The 20,775-nt window shown below is 48.5% G+C and overlaps 1 protein-coding gene across 2 annotated transcripts in view; it reads left to right on the top strand.

The window, feature by feature from the left end:
- Positions 1-18,289, top strand: part of Bcl2l1 (BCL2 like 1) — a 49,716-nt gene extending 31,427 nt beyond the window's left edge. For both annotated transcript variants that reach the window (XM_032904451.1, XM_032904450.1), the window contains exon 3: positions 16,676-18,289. In XM_032904451.1, coding sequence (XP_032760342.1) covers positions 16,676-16,813 — 138 coding nt within the window. In that variant the 3' untranslated portion in view covers positions 16,814-18,289. The remainder of the gene's footprint in view (positions 1-16,675) is intronic.
- Positions 18,290-20,775: the final 2,486 nt, after the last annotated feature.

Below are 20,775 nucleotides of genomic sequence, written 5' to 3'. Positions count from 1 at the left end.
TTTTGTCAGGCTGCCCTGCCTCATACTGAACATTTTAAAGAAGACCCATAGCGGGGGCTGGAGAGATGGCTCAGCGGTTAAGAGCACTGACTGCTCTTCCGCAGGTCATGAGTTCAAATCCCAGCAACCACATGGTGGCTCACAACCATCTGTAATGAGATCCGATGCACTCCTCTGGTGTGTCTGAAGACAGTGACAGTGTACTCGTCATATATAAAATGAATAAATAAAAAATCAAAAAAAAAAAAAAGAAGAAGACCCATAGCTTCCACGTCCTCTTGGCCCTGTATCCCAGGTGCTTAGGACAGGCAGCAAAGGCTTGGGCTGCCAAGCGATGCCTGTGGCTCATCAGCTGTGCATGGTCTGTGCTGATACCACCATAGCGAAGACACATCCCTAGGCCTGGTTCCTGACAGGCTCTACAGTCAAACATATCTGGGTTTCAACACTACCTCCTCATTTTGTGTCTGTAGAATCCTGACCAAGTAAATTCACCTCAGTGACCTTCCACTTCCTCATCTATAAATGTTCATTTTAAAGACATATAAGACCCCAGCACCTGCGGAAAAGAGCGGCCATCTTTTCATTGGCATCAGAAGGAAGTGGGGACCAGATGCAGTTCCATCCAGTTCCTGTATTACAGCTCATTCTCGAGGGTGAGTGAGCTGGTGGGTAGAGGCAGCACAGGCAGAGAACACTGGGGAGCCAATGACAGGCTCATGGGTGGGCAGTAAGGCAGGCGCAAGGGCTTCTTAAATGGCCTTTTCAATGTTCGTTCAGCACTTTGGTTTAAAAATGGAGAAAAACAGGTGATAGCCACAATCTGCACACCTTTGGACTAGACCCTTCCTGGGGCAATGAGGAAATGAATAAAAGACAGACAGACATTAAAAAAAAGAAATCTGGATGGGGTGGGCCATGCACTCTAATGGGGCTCTGAGAGCTGCACTAGCAGCAGCCCACTGACATGGGTCTGTTGTATACAGCTGACAGAGGAGTCAGTTAGCTAATCTCAGTAGGACGTCTCTACTGGGTGCAGTCTCACACTAAACATCCAGGAGAACAAAGCTATGATCAGTACTTTCTGCACATGAACCAAGAAGGCTCGAGGTCCATGATGGCCATGCTCAATGGCAACAGTACATTCACTGAGGACTTCATCCAGTCCTCATAGCTGCCACTCGAGGAGAAGGGACTTCAGGGGTCACACAGTAACTAAGTAAATGCCAGTGCTGAGAGCTGAGGTATAGCTTAGTAGCAGAGAACTTACCTAGACTGAGTGAGGCCTGCCATTCAGTATTCAGCACCACAGACGGGAAGATACTGCTGATATTCAGACTTACTTTCTAGTCAGCAAGATGGCCTCCAAGGTGCATGCACTTGCCATGCAGATGTGGCAACCTGAGTTCTGCTTTTGGAGCCCACATAAAGGTGAAGGGGACTCACCCCCCTCATCCCTCTCCCTTGCCTCATTCTCCCATTAAAACCTCTCCATGTGGGAAGAAAAAAAGGGTGAAGGAGAGAATCAATTCCACAAGATAGAACTCTGACACACATACAAAGATGGAGGGGTGATTTTTTCAATGTTGAAAACTTTTTTCAATTTAAGGAAGTTTTATGCCTGTGCACATGGGCGATGTGTGTGCACAATGTGCATAGAGGAGCCTGTGGAGGTCAGAAGAGGCATGGGTTCCCTGGAGCTGGAGTTACAGGCAGTTAGAAGCAACCATGCAGGTGCTAGGAACCAAACCCAGGTCTTCCATAAGAGAAGCAAATGCTTTTAACCACGGGGCCATCTTTCCAGCCCTAACCCCCAATTTTTAAATTTAAATATAATTGGGGTTGGGGATTTAGCTCAGTGGTAGAGTGCTTGCCTAGCAAGCACAAGGCCCTGGGTTCGGTCCCCAACTCCGAAAAAAAGAAAAAAAAAATTTAAATATAATTATATCATTTCTCTCCTCCTTCCACCAAGCCCTCACTCCCTATTGAATTTGTGACTTCTTTTTCTTGTTACACATATATATGTAATGCATACATAACAATATGACTTCAAAGCTGACCACTTAATACTGGATAACCAAGTAGGGGACACCTCCCTGGAGAAGACCAGGTTTCCTTCCCTCAGCAATGGCTTCCCAGGGTCCTTCTTCTAGGGTTGGATTTCTCCCTTCCATGTTGTTGTGTGTCCGTTGGTGCTGTCACTGTTCAGGTCTTACTTAGGCAGCCAGATTGCTGAGGTATCATGGCTATCATGCGTATGGCTTCCCTGTCGTTTCTAGGAGACACACTTTCAAGACTGACTTCTTGGTCGTCTGCCTCTTAAAATCTTTCCACACAGTCTTCCACAATGAATCCCAGGTCTTAGGTGTGGGGTTGTTTTTCGGATGCATGTGTTGAGGCTATGTACCCCGGTGGTCAGTTGTTCTCCACATTTTCACCAGCTATGACTTTCTGTAATGGTTTCCATCTGCTGCAAAAAGAAGTTTCCGTGATGAGGGTTGTTATCCTGCGGTATGCTGGTGGGTGTAAGGATAACTATTTAGAATGCAACTAGGAACTATACTGATTTCGTAAAGTGGAGGCAGTGGATTCTTCTCTAAGATTCATGAGTTCATTGGCTCCAGATAGAATATTTTCTTCCTTTTCTTTTTTTCCTCTTTTTTTTAAGAACACACACACACACACACACACACACACACACACACACACACACTAGAAGAGGGTATCAGATCTCATTACAGATGGTTGTGAGCCACCCTGTGGTTGCTAGGATTTGAACTCAGGACATCCGGAAGAGCAGTCAGTGCTCTTAACCCCTGAGCCATCTCTCCAGCCCAAATGTTTTCTTCTAACATAAAACCTCAGTCTCTTTCCTTACGTCCCACCACTTCCTTAAGGGAAGCAGAATTCCCAGGGAAGGGTTCTAGGGCTTTGGAACCAGAGTGAGAGCTCTATTGATGTAAGGATGTCAGTAAAGCCCGCCTAATTGAGATGATGGTGGCTGGGGATACCATTCTAGAACAGAGGAAAACCATGTCTCTTGACCAGGTCCTTACACAAACCAGAGTCTTACCCAGTCCTGGCTGGCTGGCTTCTGATTTGCTGTGTAGCTGAGAATGACTTTCAGCTTCTCTCTGTCTTCTGCCTCCACCTTCCAGGTGCTGGGGTTACGGGTGTACGTTGCCACTCCTGGCCAGAACTGTTAAATTGTTGAGGTTTGTTTGTTTGTTCCTTTCTCTGTGTGTGGGTTTGTTGTTGTTGTGCCCCTCTTCCGAACAACTAAAGCCTTCTTTAAGTGCCAGTGGTCTATAAGAAAAGCAATGAGCTAATCTAACTCTAACTAACACACACTCTCTCTCTCTCTCTCTGTGTGTGTGTGTGTGTGTGTGTGTGTGTGTGTGTGTGTGTGTGTGTGTGTGTGTGTGTGTGTGTGTGTTTTTTTTTTTTTTTTGGGAGCTGGGGACCGAACCCAGGGCTTTGCGCTTCCTAGGCAAGCGCTCTACCACTGAGCTAAATCCCCAACCCCTGAACTCTACAACCACAGTCAGAGGAGACTATGGAAGACCCTGCTTGGCAGAAGCTAGTGGAGCCGAGAGATGAGCTTCTGTCTCTTCTTTTGGTTCTTTTTTTTTTTTTTTTTTTTTTTTTTTTTTTTGGTTCTTTTTTCTTGGAGCTGGGGACCGTGTGGTGTTTTCTTAATAAGAATAATAAGAATAATATATTAGAAAAAGAAGAACACTTTAGTGGGGGACCTTGGTAGAAGGAAGATTCTAATTTCCGAAATCTATAGAGTTCCCCCAAAGCCAGAGCATACATTGGAGGCCAGCCATCTTGCCCTACTCTAAACCGGCCTTCAAAAGGTTCAGGCTTCCCTGAACCAGCTGCATCTAGTGAGCACTAACGGAAAGCCCTGGTATTTTCTTTCATGCAACCAAGCATGGAGATGTAGGTCAGGCACTGCTGGCCTGGCAGTTATAGCAACTCTGACTTTGCCCCTGCACCTGCAGCCATCATGTTCTCAGAGACCCATCGGGTAGGGAAGGGAATGCCCCCTCTAGACGGTAGGATCTTCAAGAGCTTGTGGGCGGGGCTGGCTGGATCAAGCAGAGGGTCGGAAAAGACCATCTGGAATGTGGGGCCTGAGAAGATGGCTCTGCCCAGGCGTGTCTGTGGCTTCTGTTCAGCTTAGTGTCATCATCACTGATGGGGAAGACTGGGGAGGTCCCATCCTCCTGCTGAGCTCAGCTGGGTCCCCAGACCTGCACCTGAACCCTCCTCCGCTTGTCTGGTGTTTACAGAGCTGAAGCTGCTGCCCTTTGGGACCCAGCCTGTTTTCATTTCTGCTCTCAGCTGTCTGATCTCCATGGACCTCACCTACACGTTTGTGCGTGCCCGTCCCCCACGATGCTGCCTCACTAGGCCCCTCAAGCCTGGCACACTCTGGCCTTTGTTCTCCATAGCACTGCCAGCTCTGCCTGGCACTGGGATGGCTTTTCTGGCCTGAAGCAGGCTCTGCTGCTCTGCCTAGCCACACCTTCCCTGAGACTACTTCTTTCTTTAGCTGCATTCTGGGGGCAAAGCTTGGCCACAAGGCTGCCCCTGTGAATCATCTCTACTTACTGCTTTTTTGTAGGTCTGGTTTTTTTTGGGTTTTGGTTTGTTTGGTTTTTGTGTTGTTTTTGTTTTATTGTTGTTTGGCTTGGTTTGGTTATTGTTTTGGTTGGTTCATTTGTTGTGACAGTGTCTCACTGTGTAGACCAGGCTGGCTTTGAACTCACAGAAATCCACTTACCTCTGCCTAGGTACTAGGATTAAAGTCATGTTTCACAACTGGCCCCTCTAGCTAGTTTAAAGCCCATGCACAATCATGGTTCAGCATCTTCCCTGTGGAGATTCGTTAGGCCTAGGCAGAGGAAGCTCGGGGCTCAGGCACAGGGCACTTTGACTGGCCCACTGCTTTGTCCGCAGCTCCTCAGTGTTCAACACCTGATGCAGTATGGATTGGATAAATGAAAGCCCAGAGATAAACAGGCCCACTGGTCTGGACCTTCCTGCTAGTAACTCCAGGCAGCCTCGCTTACAAAGAGGCCCTGTACAGATGGATGATGGGTGGGCAGGCAAGTTGGAACAGAGCACAGTCAATATGTCCTTCCTTTACTGTCTCTTGAGATGTGGAGGGAACCAGAGGGCATATGTATGGTATCTCTTCCTCCAAGTCATCTCCAACTTCTGAGCCTAAGGGTGTGGAAAGGGGCAGCAAAAAGAACTTACTGTGTGCTTGTTCTCTGAGCACTTGAAGCAGAAGGAATAGGTGTTCGAGGCCAACTGACAAAATTTCAGCTCCAGGGCTGGAGAGATGGCTTAGTGGTTAAGAGCACTGACTGCTCTTCCAGAGGTCCTGAGTTCAAATCCCAGCAACCACATGGTGGCTCACAACCATCTGTAATGAGATCTGATGCCCTCTTCTGGTGTGTCTGAAGACAGCTACAGTGTACTTATATATAATAAATAAATCTTTAAAAAAAAAAAATTTCAGCTCCAACCTGGGTTATATAACAAGACTTTTCTGGGAGGGGGACTAGGAGTCCGTATACCGAAGCGGATAGCTGTTCTGGATTTCACGTGGTGACGTATGTATCAGTGCTTGAATAGTATACCTCTGAGTGGCACTTCTGAGTGTCTGCAGCCTGTAGCTCTGCTCGGTGAGGGGACGATGAACCTGGGCTGTGGTGGGTGTGGCCCACAAAGACCTCTAAGGTTTCAGATACTTGGAGAATGGGATGCATTCATATGGGGGGGAGGGGCAGAAGGGAAGGGCATTCTAGAGATTTGTACCCATTGCATAATCTTCCAGATTGGTTGCCTTCTGCCAGTGGAATTCGAAACATTTCTAATCAGATAAAGGTGGCTGAAAATACCCCGGACTTGTCCGGACTAGCTGGAGGCAGTGCTAGGGTGAAAAGGTTGAGGCTACAGTGCTTGAGCGAGGTCTGACCACTTGGAAGCTTGCCCTGACTCATAGATGAGCCACTGTCCTCTTCCCCTCAATTCCTCAGGATGGGGAACAGCCATTGGGCTTTTAGGTAGAGGAGGGACAGGCCCTTTTGCAGCAACAGTCCTCCCTGAATGTTGGGTCTCTACCTATACACATGGGGTACTTAGCCTTATGGATGCCCCTGAAAGGACCCAAATGCGTTACTTGCTTCTTCCCAGTAGCCCTTGCAGGATCCCTGTGACGGGACCACTTTGACTTGTGTTTTTGAGGTTTATTTATTTTTAAGTATATGAATGTTTTGTTTGCATGTATGTCTGTGCACTCACTATGTGTGTGTCTGGTATCCTTGAAGGTCAGAGGAGGACATTGGATTTGGAGTCTCCGGTACCGGAGTTATGGATTGCTGTGAGCCACGGTGTGGGTGCTGGCCACTGAGCCCTGGGGTTTTCTGTAAGAGCAATAAGTACTCTTAACTGCCAAGCCATCTCTAGTCCCTCCTTCACTTGATAGGTAGGGAAACATCAGACAGGGGAGTAGACTTTCCTGAAGCAAACTAGCAATGGGACTGGGAAGAAAAGCTCACCCTACCCAGCATTTTTCCACAGCAACCAAGACGGAGCACCTCCAGGGGGGAGGCTGGGCATGACTGGAGGGAAGGAGACAGGAGAGGCTGCTGCAGACCCCAGTTGTCCAGAAGAAGATGATGATGATGATGATGATGATGATGATGATGATGATGATGATGATGATGATGATGATGATTATTATTATTATTATTGTGGTTGATGTTATTATTATTATTGTTATTATTACATGTATTTATCTGGTGGGGGCCCAGGTGCTACAGTGCATTTATGGAAGTTGGTTCTCTCCCACAGTGTAGGTTCTGGGGATTAAACTCAAGTTGTCAGTCATGGGCAACAAGCACCTTTACCTACAAAGCCATTTGGCCCCCAGAATGTGGTTGTTGATTTGTGTGCTTGCTTGCTTGCTTTGAGACATGGTCTTACTATACATCTTGGCTGGCCTGAACTCACTATAATATAGACTAGACTGGTCTCCAGCTCAGAGATCTCCTGCTTCTGCCTCCTAAGTGCTGGGGCTGATGGTGTGTACTCAGAGATGCCTTCTCTAGTACTTTCACATCAGCTTCCCAGAATTCTGCATGAGCCTCTGAGGACTTGGTGTCTGGAGAATGGTAGGTTCCTGCCTAGTTGCTTGATATTGCAAGGCTTTCTTGTGGTATTGCCAAGAAAGATGAGAATGAAGAGGGAACCAATGCTACTTCTCTGGGCCAAGCAGCAGCCTAGACCCAGAGACCAGCACTCATAGGAAATGGGACAAGCAAACAGATGGCAGGCATACTTGAGGGAAGTCCCTGTGAGCCTAAGAGTAGGAGAAAGCTAGGCTGAAAGACCAGCAGCCACCGAACCTGAGGAAGGAAATATGGCACGTGAGGAGAGAAGCAGCCTGGCCCTTGTCGAGGATAAGGAAGTGCACGCACGCATGCACACGCGCGCTTGCGCTCGTGCACTCACAGGTCATAGGAGACTCAGACTGTGCCTTGGCTAGTAATGAATCTAACACTGGTTTTACCCAACATTTCCTCAGTGTTAACTGTGTCATTATTTACATGAGTGGTGGTGAATCCGTGTAGTAATCGGAATTGTGGTCATTGTTATCCCATTCATAGGTAACATCTTAGTGTACTTGCCAGGCTTGCTGTCTACCTGCATACTCTGCTCTGACAGCCTAGCTTGGCGGGAAGTGAGTCAGCCTTGTTCTTATGCAGGAAGCACCTCAGGTTTACATGTGAAGAAACGTTCAGACAGGAGGCCGGCCCAGGCCAAGGAAGCCTGGCAGAGCTGCTTCTGCCCACAGCCACCTTCCCTGGCAGCTAGAACAGCAAAGATAAGAACAGATCCAGATCTTTGGATAAGTAGAAGTGCTCTCTCCCTAAAAGAATGGTTTTCCAGCCAGTGTACAGTGTTCTACACAGAAAGGAGAGACTGCCGTGGAATGACCGTAGCCTCCTATTGATGTAGATGATATACATGTGACAGACTCTGTATGGTCATGGCAGTCTGTCTCTTACTCCATCAGAGACATAGTGATGTTGGGGGGCCTCATGCAGAGGTGGATAGAACTGTTATTTCTAAGACGTGCCTCAGCAGGCACCTGCATGTGTGTACACATAGTCACACACAGGTCACTCTTGACTGAGTGTTCTTCTGGCCTGGTACACTGGGAGACTAGAGCGCTGTTATCATCTACTTGAGAGTGGATAGAAAGTCACCATGCTTGAGATGAGAGGGCTGAGTTGAGAATAGAGGCCTCACAAAGCATGCTGCACTGCCCAGAGCAATGGTTTGCTGGGCTCTAGAAACAGGCTGCTAGGATTTAACTTCACCTTAAATGTGTGACATGACCCTTGGGACATCAATGCTTCTTTACTCCTGTGTCACAGTCTGTGACATAAAGAGTAAAAACAGCATTTACTCTTCAGGATTTCCTTTGGTTTTGTTGTTGAGAATGTCACATGCAGTCCTGGCTGGCCTGGAGCTCACTGTGTATAGACCATTCTGTCCTCAAATTCAGGGCAGTCCTGACTCAGCCTCCATTGAGTGCTGGGACTATAACATGCCTTGCACTCCTTTTGGCTGTTGTGAGATCTGGATGATTTCTTAAACTCAGGACTCTGGTCTAATGCATACTGGTTGTCATGTCACCCACCCTCTGGGAGCAGGTGGTTGTAAGCTCTGTTGAGCAGGTCTGCCCCAGAGATGCTTGAGATGCTCTCCTGGTGCCCAGCTGAGTGGCCTGTTTCAAAGCTGGCCAGATGGAAGGCCTCCCTTGCTCTGCCGGATACTTCTCGATTCCCCAGCGAGGTGTTATCTCCTCCCTGCACAGCCGCTTCCTGTTCTGAGAAATGAGCACATCTGTCAGGCTCCTCTTCTTAGAACTAATGGTGGGGGAAGGGGAAGGAGAAAAGAGGCTGACAGATGACCAACAGAGTTAGAGGAAGATGTGAAAATGTCCCCAAAGATTCCCTGAAACTCACATGGCCTCAGCCACATAGACCAGGAAGCTAGGAAGCTGTCACTGAGCACTTGTAACCCTTAATGACAACTGCTGGGCACTCCAGAGCCGGCTGCCTCTGCTTCCACCCCACCCCACTGATCTGCCCACATCCAGGCCTCTGCTCCTCAGAGTGCAGAGAGCTTATTTCCCTGACATCACACAGGTCAACAGCTCCCCAAGGAATGCCAAGGGAAGTGGATCCCAGCCACAAGCCTCACTCCTTCTGAGCTACTGCCTGAGGTCTTGCCAAGAGAGAGATAAGGCCTCTGTGCCACCCCTTCCCCCTGCCTCCCAGGGATCTTCTAACAAGGCCTTCTGGCCTCTCAGCTTCTCTGTGGAGGATAGAAGCAGAGGTGACTCTGCAAGTGACTCACAGTCTACCCATACAGGACCGAGCCAGGGCCGCTGAGAGGCACACTGCCACCGTTTCTTGCGAGGTGTCACTTTGAGGAGCCCCTTCCTCTTCTCCACCCACGTCTTTCCTGAAATAACTGAACAGGAAGGAAGCAGTGGGCACAGGCCGGTGGCTTTCCAGAGTCACCCAGGAGGAAGGAAGCACTGTCTGGCACCGGAGCTCGCTTGTTCCTCACTGAAGCCACAAGGGAAGGGTTTCACTTTCCCTGGATTTTGTCATGTCCTCTCCCTGGGGCTCCTCTCAACTGACTAGATGGGACTCGTCCATTTGGCTGATAGCTTTAGACCACCTTACGGTCTGAAGGATCCAGACCCTGACCATGGCCTAGAATATGGATTTCGCTGCCTGACACATTGGGCTTAAACTACCTCACCCACTTTGGCAAGGTCTCTTAATGACTCCGAACCAATTTACTTACCCCTTCCCTCACAGAGGTACATGAGCATCGTCCATTACCTGGGCAGCAGAAGGTCTGTTGTTTGGAAATTGAGAAGAGCCTAACTTAATTGTTGCTGCAGATCTGTAGGCCTAAATGGGCAACAGTGGTACCTAGTGGCAGTATGTGGGGACAGCTGATGAGCTGACCTACAGAAAGGTCAAATCTGAACACCCCACAAGGGACATAGAATGAATAAAAACTCCAAACCCAACACCACTTATACAAGGGTCCTGGGTGACCTAGAACTTGCACATTAACATTTGCAAGGTTATTAAGAAATGCCCTGAGCATTAAACAGAAGTATTCATTCATTTATCTACAGTAGGGTCCTTTATAGCACCTGCTGCATTCCAAATGCAGTGCCAGGCTCTAGAGATAACAAGTGAGAAGCTGGTGGAGGAGACGGGACAAAGAATCATCTTTCAAGTGAATGGGAGCATAGATGGTTGGGGAACATGGGCTACCAGAGGTAAAGTGCTTTAGCTCAGGCTGGCACGTACACAATAAAGGGCCAGAACCGGTGACACAGGTCTGTAATTCCCGCTATTAGGAAGGCTGAGGCAGGAGTATCTCAAGGTCCTGACCAGCCATTGCTACAGGTTAAGTTCAAGACCAATCTGGGCAACACAGTGAGACCCCATCTCTTAAACAGAAAGTAGAGAGAGTGCTGAGTGGATACGGGTCTGCTGTAGAGCACCTGTCTAGCATGTGCAAGGCTCTGATCTCAGTCCTGAGTACTCAGCAGCTGCCACATAGGCTCCTTTTTAGGTATTAACAAACGAGGACACGAGACATCAGAGAGATGGATAACTGCTCACAATCACACATGAATGCAGGGAAGAGAAGGGAAGAGAGGTCCATTCACGTTGGGACTGTACTCAGCCTCTGGTGAGCCCCTGCCCTCCAGACACCAAGTCACTGTGACGTCTTTGGTGTTTAGTTAGTCGTAGAGGAAGTTGAGTCACTCAGTAGCTGCCTTTGGGCAGAAGTCTGTCTAAAAGTCAGTTTACACCTGATTAGGTGAGCTGGGTTTCAAGGTCTGGCTTAGGCTTAGTCCTGTTTGCACTCTCCCCAAGACTGAAAGGGGCGACCAGCACAGAGATAGGGGCTTCCCTTCTCCATCATGCCAAGATCTTTGTGCCTTTAGAATCTCTGGTAGAACCTGATTTTTTTTTTTCCCCTTGGTGCTACCCGTAAAATTGAAGACATTAAGTATGCCAGGTAAGGGCTGGAGAGATGGCTCAGTGGTTAAGAACACTGACTGCTCTTCCAGAGGTCCTGAGTTCAAATCCCAGCAACCACATGGTGGCTCACAACCTATAATGGGATCCGATGTCCTCTTCTGGTGTGTCTGAAGACAGCGACAGTGTACTTATATATAATAAATAAAATCTTTAAAAAAATTTAGAAAAAGTATGCCAGGTAAGTGCTCTGTCACTAAGCAATATCCAAGGCCCAGGGAGCATGCTCTTTTGTACCTAAGGCATTTTAGTCCTCCCGTGGCTGCCACTGGCCCATTATTGGGGCCTCCTCAACTTTCCTGATGACTCTTCCCACAGCAGGTATGTCACTATAGGATTCTAAGGCTCATCAGTGCAATGACCTGGTTTTTGGTTTTTTTGTTTTGTTTTGTTTGTTTTTTGTGTGTGTATGTGTTTTTTGTTTTCTGTGAGGTTTTTTTTTGTGATATTTTAACTTCTTGATTTTCTTTTCCTTCTCCCCCCTACCTTTTTTTTTTTACATTATTTTATGTATATGGTTGTTTTTGAATTTATGTTTGTGCACCACATACATGTAGTATTAACAGAGGCCAGAGAGAGCATCAGGTCCTCTGGAACTAGAGTTACCTTACATATGGTTGTGAGGTACCATGTGGCTGCTAGAAATGGTAAATTCAGGTCCTCTAGAAGAGCAGTCATTGTTCTTAACCACTAAGCCATCTCTCCAGCCTCTACTCCACCCCCTCCCTTTTCTTTCAAACCTTCCCTCAAAAATCTCTTGATGGTTCAGCAGTTAAGAGTTCTGAACTGCTCTTCCAGAGGTCCTGAGTTCAATTCCCAGCAACCACATGGTGGTTCACAACCATCTGTAAAGGAATACAATGCCTTCTCTTGGTGTATCTGAAGACAGTGATAGTGTACTCACATAAAATAAATAAATCTTAAAAAGAAAAAAGAATCTCTTTAGATACTTTTTATGCTAAATCCATTCCCATGAAATTGGAATAGCATGGTGAAACACTTTTTCTTCACTATGTATAGCCACAAATAATTAAAATATCTATGAATTTTTCTCAGGGCCCTTTTGAAGGTAATCTCACTACTTCGAAGAATGTACTAGAACCTAAAACATCTAGAAGCCCTCTTTACTGCCTGTCTCCAGGGCTGGACTTGAAGCATGGTAGTTGATTTGTGACCATTAGTGATGTAACTGAAAGTGCAGAGACCCTGGAACACAAGAGAGAAGTTAGTTGCAGAGTTGGGAGGTGAGCAAAGAAGAGGGAACTCCACAGTGGGATCTTGTGGACTGGTTGAGGAAGAAAGTTTTAAAGAGGGAGTGATGACTAGAATGTCAGGCCCCTTGATGTGTATGGCCATGACTACTGCCTGTCTCCAGGGCTGGACTTGAAGCATGGTAGTTGATTTGTGACCGTTAGTGATGTAACTGAAAGTGTTGGAGGGAAACACCTTTACGCGGGTCCTAGACTGGACTTCTCCTGGAGTGAAAGTTAGGAAAACTCGAGTCTTAGTCTGGGCTCTGCTCCAAACCTGCTGTGGGTTAACCTTCCAAATTTTTTCTGCTTGGGTGGGATCTCTGACTGTTGTGTTGATCATTAGCCATTGTGTCCCCAGCTACGCTGAGACTCCCACACACATCTCCCAGGCAGCAGTCAACTCCAAGGGATTCCTCTCACTTCACTTTAGCCCAAGCCGAGTCCAGCAGACCTCAGACCTGGGTTTCTTAGGAGTTTCTGTGACTGCAGTCCCCTGTCCACTGGGTAGTAAAAACAGTGGGAGCCCTGAGGAGTGGCGGGGGCTTATCTTTGCTTTTCCAGACCTAAGAGCTCAGCAGTGCTGTTTATTTACCCAGAGCAGCCGCCCACTGAGAAAATGGCTGTTTGTTTCCAAGTATGTCGTGTGAACCTGGGCTAAATATACCCACACCACTGCCTCTCCAGCCCCCGCCCGGGAACAGCACGCCCCATTCTCCTCAGCTTTCTGCAAAAGCCACTACCAGGATCTATGTATGCCCTTGAAAGCCCTGTTCCCCTCAGGAGAAGGAGCTCTGAGCAAGATCACCCTGGCCAAGAATGCAGCTTAGGAACAGACAGGAGTGGTCAGTGCCTTGTTCTCTGTGTCTCCTCCTCCCTGGTATGACTGTTCCTGGACAGTGAACGCTTTGTGCCTTCGTGGGGACAAGGCCTGTTTACTCCAGCCCAGCCCTAAAGCTGAAAATTTCCTGTGGCTGTCAGCCCTCTACTTCAGGAAAGTTCCAGGGCGGGAGCCAGGCTCTGTGTCTTGGTAACCACTCCAATGTCCCTGATTCCTGTGGCCCCTTGAGATTACCAAAACTACTTTCTCTAGCTGTGGCCTCTTTTCTTCCCACAGCCCAGGACTCTATTCATCCTTTTTGTTGTTCTACCTGGACCTACTTAACTGGCTGGCCTCAAACTCCGAATTTATCTGAGGATGGCCTTGAGCTTCTGATCTTCTTGCCTCCATCTCCCTCATGCAGGAGTTCTAGACATACGCCACCATACCAATTATATGCAGGGTATCAGGGACCTAAGGCTAGCCAGACACTCTAACAATTATGCTGCATCTTCATTCTTCATAAGAGTCTTCTTGTTTGCCAAAAGGAATAGAGACTGACCAGGGTAGTCGAAACAGAAGGCACAGCCAGCCACTGCTTTCTGCCCAGGTCCTGGACTCCCCTCAGCTCTGCTGCCACAGTTCCTTTGCCTTAAAACCCTGTGGCATTGCAATAGGTTTCCCTTTTCCAACAGATGGAAACCTGATTTACTAAAGATGGACCTCGGGGCCTCATACCTGCCACGTATAACATGCAGCAGCCCTACCCCTGCAGACTAGCACTGGTTCTACTACCTGTTAGTTAATGTGTTCCAAGCCTTAAGTGTCAGCTGTCTTCCCTCTGTTGGGAAATGAGACTCTCACCTACTTCTGAGGGCCCTCCTGGAAGATGGAGCAATACCTAGGGCTTAGCAGACGTGCTGTGTGTTTGTTCTCCTCATATGTAGTCATGTGTTGCTTAACTTCCCAGGGATGAACTCAGAAATGTGTCATCAGGCCACTTTGTTGTGAAGATCAGAGTGTACTTAACAAACCTAGAGGGTGACACAAGAGAATATGATGCAGCAAAGAGAGGTGGCAAAACCAGGAGATTGAATGTTACTACCAATCTAACTTACCATCTGCTTGTAGTGAGCTTTCTCTGTGCCAGACCTTACTCTAAGCACAAGACAGGATCTCAGCCTTCAACTAGAGATATCTAGTACAGAAGGCAAATTGTAGTGAAGCAATGTGTGGTGTGGCCATGAGAAGTGCTGAGGGGATGGGTGTGGCCACTGTAACCTTGGTGTTCCCAATACTCAGGAGGCTGAAACAGGAGGATTGAGAATTCAGGGCCAGCCCCTGTTTCTGGAAAAGAGGTGAGAGAGGAAAGAAGATAGCATGCTGAGAAAAAGACCTACAACAAGGTTGGGTGGGCACAGGTGTGGATGCTTTAGAGAGTGTGGTCACAAAGACCACAGAGCCAGAGTAGAGGTAGAGAGTGTTACAGCATATTTGAACCTGTTTCTAGTTACGGAGTGGCAGGGCCCTTGGCACACACCTTTTAATCCCTGTAGCTGGAATGCAGGCATACCTTTAGTTCATAGAAGGAGGCAGCCATGTTTGAAAGTCTAGTTGACTGGGTTCGGTCCCCAGCTCCGAAAAAAAGAAAAGGAAAAAGAAAAAAAAAAGTCTAGTTGAGTGGCAGACCAAGTGACAAATCAGGTAAGGATTGGACAGACTAAGATATGCCCAACTCTCAGAAGATAAAAAGAGTAGCTACTTAAGGGAGAGACAGTACAGGAAGGAGAGAGTACAGTAGAGTTCCTGGAGAGCAGCACAGTAGAGTTGAGAGGGGGAGAGGCTGCTAGAGTTAGTTTGAGGCCAAGCAGAGCAGTCCAGAAGCCAAGGTTGAATCAGTCATCTGGGAGAGGAATTTGAGCCAGAAGAGCTGAGTTGAACCAGCCAGCCAGAGTTCAGAAAGAACAAGAAAGGGTGAGCTTACTCAGCAACAGGTCTCAGAGGATGAAAACATTCTAGGCCTAGATTAGACGGTATGGAGGCTAGAATCTTCCAGGACTGGGCCTAGGTTAGCAGACAAAGGCAGTAAGCCTCCCAGACAACAATTACAACCGGTGAATCAAAGTTACTTTTACAAGAGAGACTCACTGGACTGCAGCTGTGGGGAGGGAGGGAGGCAGACAGCTCTGGTGTGAGGACACCTTGGGAAGATGGAGAGTTTAGAGAGCTGGATGCTCAGAAATGACTTCCTATCTGCTTGCTGCTTCTGGTTCTTTTCTCTAAGTGGATGAGGAGGAGCTTTGCCGTAAGAGTTCATGGCTCACTGCTGTCTCTTCAAAAGCATCATAAATATTGATCTGTTCGAGTCAGCTGCTCAGATCTGGTGCTTTCCTACTGCTAGGTACCAGGATGCAAAGATGCCCCACTAAGTACAGAGGAAGCTGCTAGGGTGGAGGACTGCGTGCGGTGTTCAGTAATCTGGTCGGTGTTTTTAAGCAGTCTTCTCTGCAGTTGTGGTGGTGAAAGGATGGCAGATGAGAAGTGGGCCAGGCTGTGTTCCGAGTGAGAGAGCAAGTACACTGGGAAGTGGGGCCCACTGGAGATGGAAGTCTTATCAGGGCCTCCACTTAGCCAACTGGGACCAGATGGAGACTGGCAGACCCCCCCCCCCATAGGAGCAATAGCATGGGCTCTAATGTCAGCATTCATTTCCACAGACATACAGCAAACATTTCTAGGGACCAGGTGCCAAGTTCCGATCCTGTTTGTATCAGTGACCCATTAGGGTGACTGTAAGCAGGTTCTTTGCCTCTCAGCCCCAGCTGCCTGAGGAAGAGACAGTTGATGTCCATGTGCTGGCTGTGTCACGAGTCATGTGCTCTCCTCCTGGTTCTAGACTGACAGCGCTGGGGTGGGGACAGAAATGGCATATCCATGTTAAGTGTTCTGCTATGCTCTCCCCACCTACCAGCCAGCTCTGGCTGAGGCTCCCTTTACAGGGAGAAGAATCTTCTGTCTGAAAGTCCCAAGACCACTAAGTGAGTGTCCCGGCAAAATTGCTCTGAGAACCTCACCTCCCTGTAGTCTAGCAAGCCAGAGCCTGACATTCCTCTTGGCCTCCACTCAGCCTCTAGTGCCCATGTGCCTTGTCCCACCCCCTGCACTCCCTGTCTCGTAATAGTCCCTGATGCTGTTCCCTCCAAGCTGTCTGTAGCTTCTGAAGGAAAAATACACTCTCTCTGCACCTGTCTTCTCAGGCTAGGTTGGTCTTCCCCTGATGGAGTTAAGGAGGACAACCTTTAACCTTTTCAGTGGCCATAGTGAGCACTAGTGCTATGGCTTTTCAACTCACCAAGGCCTGGAGATGTCCCTTTCTCTGCCCATTCTGTGCAAAGATTCACACAGTGTTTATCTTTCCTTCTCTGTTCCTACAGGACACTTTTGTGGATCTCTACGGGAACAATGCAGCAGCCGAGAGCCGGAAAGGCCAGGAGCGTTTCAACCGCTGGTTCCTGACGGGCATGACTGTGGCTGGTGTGGTTCTGCTGGGCTCACTCTTCAGTCGGAAGTGACCAGACACTGACCGTCCACTCACCTCTCACCTCCCACCTTGCCCCCACCACAACTCTCTCTTCAGCCACCATTGCTACCAGGAGAACCACTACATGCAACTCACGCCCCTTCCCCTATTATAGGGTTGGGCCTAGACGGAGTCCCCTGCAGTTAGCTTTCTAGAATCTACCACGCTTCTGTGAAAGCCACCTTCCCCCCACATCTCAGTTCCCTTGGCCTCAAAACTCACAAGGTTTTTCCTCAGATCAGCTCCTTGGAGGCTGGCAGGAATGGGAAGGGGTGTGCTAGAGGGAGGAGAGCCTGCCTTGTTGGTGGGACCCTGATTACCCGTGAGCCTCTCGGGAATGCTTTTCTGGCAGGGAGCTGGAGAGCTCTCTAAACCTCTTCCCCCAGAGACTAGATTGCCTTGGTTTTGATGTGTGTGGCCTCAGAATTGATCATTTCCCATCCTGCTGTGTCCCTGGGGCTCCTTCTCCTTCCCATCTCCACCCCCGAGAGCCATTGAGTGAGGTGCTTTTAGCCCTTTTGACTAACTAAAAATTCAGGCTGCTTGGGATAGAGGCAAGGACCTCCTCCCCACCTGCGGCCTGGCCAAGCCCCCACTCCTGGTCTGAATGTTCTCCTGAGGCCTCTGGCTAGTCCAGCCCCGCCCAGGAGGAGGACGGAGCTGCCGAAAGTCCGCCCTGCTAGAGCCTGAGCGGCTCTTGCGGCTTAGCACCACCCCAGATCCTTCTCCACCCCTCCCCCGGCTCCATGGTGACCATGACTGAGGGACCAACTGGGCCCACGCTAGGTGCCCCAGAGCTGTTAATGACTTCAGCTGCCTCACTTCTGCAAGATCAGCCTGTGGCATCTTTGCCTTGGGTGCTGGCCACAGGGTCCAGGGACTCTGGCCTTAGCCCAGAAGTGAGAGGAAGCTTACAGCGCAGCTGTGGGAGCCCTGGGGGCTTCCCTACCTCAGGCAGGAAGGACAGGAAGAAGAGCCTGGTGCACAGGTGAGGAGGACTGCAAGGGCCTGTCTGTGCCCTGTCCCCACCTGTCTGCAGCAGGGCTGCCAAGGTCAGAATGCCCTGGCCAGGAGCCCTTCAGGCCTCTCCTCTGCTCCACCCTTGGCCTGTCATCCCTGTGGGTCCCAGCTCAGCTCTGGCCACCCCGGGCTCTCTGCTGTACATATCCGAGACTAGTTTTTATTCCTTGTGAAGATGATATACTATTTTTGTTAAGCGTGTCTGTATTTATGTGAGGAGCTGCTGGCTTGCTGTGCGCGTGCCCGTGGAGAGCTGGTGCCCAGAGACTGACAGCCTGACGCTCCCTCCCTCCCTGCCCTGCCTGGGGAAGCCCACTGAGGGTCGTGGCTTCTGAGGGGCACCTGTCCCTCTCCTCCCCTCACCCTACACTTTTTCCAGCTCTTTGAAATAGTTTGTGTGAAGGTGAAAGTGCAGTTCAGTAATAAATGGTGTCTGTGACTCTGTGAACCACAGCCTTGGCTCTGCGCCGCACGGGTGAGGGAGAAGCTCTGGGCCCTTGCTCTGCTGCCCTTGGGATGGGGCTGCTCACCAAGTTCTTTCAGCCCAGACGCCTTTCTGGTCCCCACATTTCTGAGAGAAGGGGTATTAATTGAGCACCCTTAGGAGCTAACATTCTAGTGAGCCCAGCAGTCATGTAGTTACTGGACAAGTGTTTCCTGAGCCTGTTGTAGCATAGGTCTGCCTTTTTAAGACTAGCAGAGAAGATAGTTGTAGAATGTGGTGCTGGTTGGCTTCGGGCTTCCATGAGAAAGCCACTATCTTCTGGCAAGACATGTTGACAGACTTGAGGGTAAAGTGACCAGATCTGAGTACCATTATTAAGATAGGTCTCAGAGTTTCACATGAATATAGATGGTTCTAGAGAAACGATGATGTTTAGGGCTGAAGTGGTGACTCAGAGGTTGAATGATTGCTGCACAATCCTGAGGACCAGAATTTAGATTCTAGCATGACTTAATAACCTGAGTATTCCCCCCAAATACATGGAATTCCAGTAACATGAACTCTGAACTCTGCCCATATGCAAGCATGTGCACCGTCACACAATGCATATTTATTCATACACAAGAATTTTTTTGAAAATGACCCAGAAGCCAGGCATAGTGGCACCTTCTTTAATTCCTAGCACTTGTGGGGCAGAAGAAGGTAGATCTCTGTGAATTTGAGGACAGCCTGGTTTGCAGAGTGAGTTCCAAAAGAAGAAGGAGAAGGGGGGGGGGAGGAGGAGGAGTTAGTGAAGCGTGTGAATAAAAAGCAAGCACTGGGCTCTGCCTGGCAGCTCACACCTTTGATCCCAGAACTCAGGAGGCAGAGGCAGGTGGATCTCTGAGTTTAGGGAATCTGGTCTGCAAGAGTTAACTAAGAATGGACTCAAGTCCCTCTTTGGACTGAATGAAAGCTACTATGTCTGACTCTGAGTGACCTTGTGTTTTAGAAGCCAGATTGACTCAGTGGCGGACATGAACTTGACCCTGGTTAAGGAGCCTATGATCCTTAGAGCTCCTAAAATCCCTCTAGATGCTATGAGGACCTTCTAGAAGGGAACTGTGGAAAATCTGAGACCAGTAAGAAGTCATTGATTGATTGATTACTACTCTGAAATAGGAGGGTGGGGGGAGGGTGTGCTTTGGGACACCATAGGCCTTATGACATTGCCCACCAGTCCCAAAATTTCTGGCAACCTTCCTTTTGGAGAAATAGACATATGGTAGGACCCCTCGCACCATTTGGTCACGATTGAATGGGGTGACTCCAGCATCAAGCAGGCAGCCCCCAAGGCAAGGAAGTGCTACTTTCAAGTTTGAGTTGCTATAGCCGTAAGTAGAAGGGAACCCCCTACTAGATGGCTTGTTTTCTGAGCAAGCTTGACTGCCTCCAGTGACTTCATGATGGGACCTGAAAGCCACCCCCATAAGGGCTCTTGCTCAGTGCCAGAGACTTGTAACTCTGGTAGGACAGCTTTGCCCAGGGTCCTTCTACCTTGCTCTGTTCACTAAAGGACTTCTGCATCTCCCATCACTTGGGTTTGGAACTACCCAACTCTCCTGGGCTTTCAGATAGACAAATATATAAAATATGCTTTGATTCTACATCCTTGGGGGGGCATTTGTTTGTTTGTTTACATTTTTTTTTTCAGAGCTGGGGACCGAACCCAGGGCCTTGCGCTTCCTAGGCAAGCGCTCTACCACTGAGCTAAATCCCCAACCCTGTTTACATTATTTTTGAGATGGGGCCTCACTGTGTAGCCCAGGTTGTCCTTGAACAGATTCTTTTCCCCAAGTGCTGGGATTATAGGCAAAGGGTACAAATGGTTGGCATAAGTAGCCTTCTGTTTTCTTCTGTATCACTTGTCAAGGTTACAGTATCCACACAAATGCTGATGTACTCATTGGCAACTCCAAGTTAATCAGAATATATTCGTCCTTTTTCAAAGCTATATAATATTCCACAAAAGTTTATGGGAATTCACATTTTGAGAGCTTGAGATGTTGTCTGGCTCTGTCTCCTTAGCTGGCCTGGAATTCCCTATTCCCTCTGTTTTGCAAGTACTGAGGTTTATACGTGTGAGCCACCTTATTTGGCTTTTACAAAACTTACCCAGATCCCTAACTTGTAAGTCCCAATGATAGACATGTCATCACACTATTAGAGTAACACTGGCTGAAGACCCCTGGGCTCCCCTTTAAAAGGAAGCAGAGATAACTTGTGTTTTGTTCTGTAATTGCAACTTTTTAAAAAAGATTTATTTTTAGGGGCTGGAAAGATGGCTCAGGACATAGGTTCAATTCCCACTACTTACCCAGGGGACCCAACACCCTCTTCTGGTCTTCATGGGTATCAGACATGCATGTAGTATGTACAAAGCCCTTCATTCAATCCTCAGCACCACGTAAACTGGGTGTGGTAGCACATACCTATAATCCCAGCACTCA

This window comes from Rattus rattus, chromosome 5 (genome assembly GCF_011064425.1).
Source record: "Rattus rattus isolate New Zealand chromosome 5, Rrattus_CSIRO_v1, whole genome shotgun sequence".
Taxonomy (NCBI): domain Eukaryota; kingdom Metazoa; phylum Chordata; class Mammalia; order Rodentia; family Muridae; genus Rattus; species Rattus rattus.
This window is presented reverse-complemented; position numbering and strand designations above follow the sequence as displayed.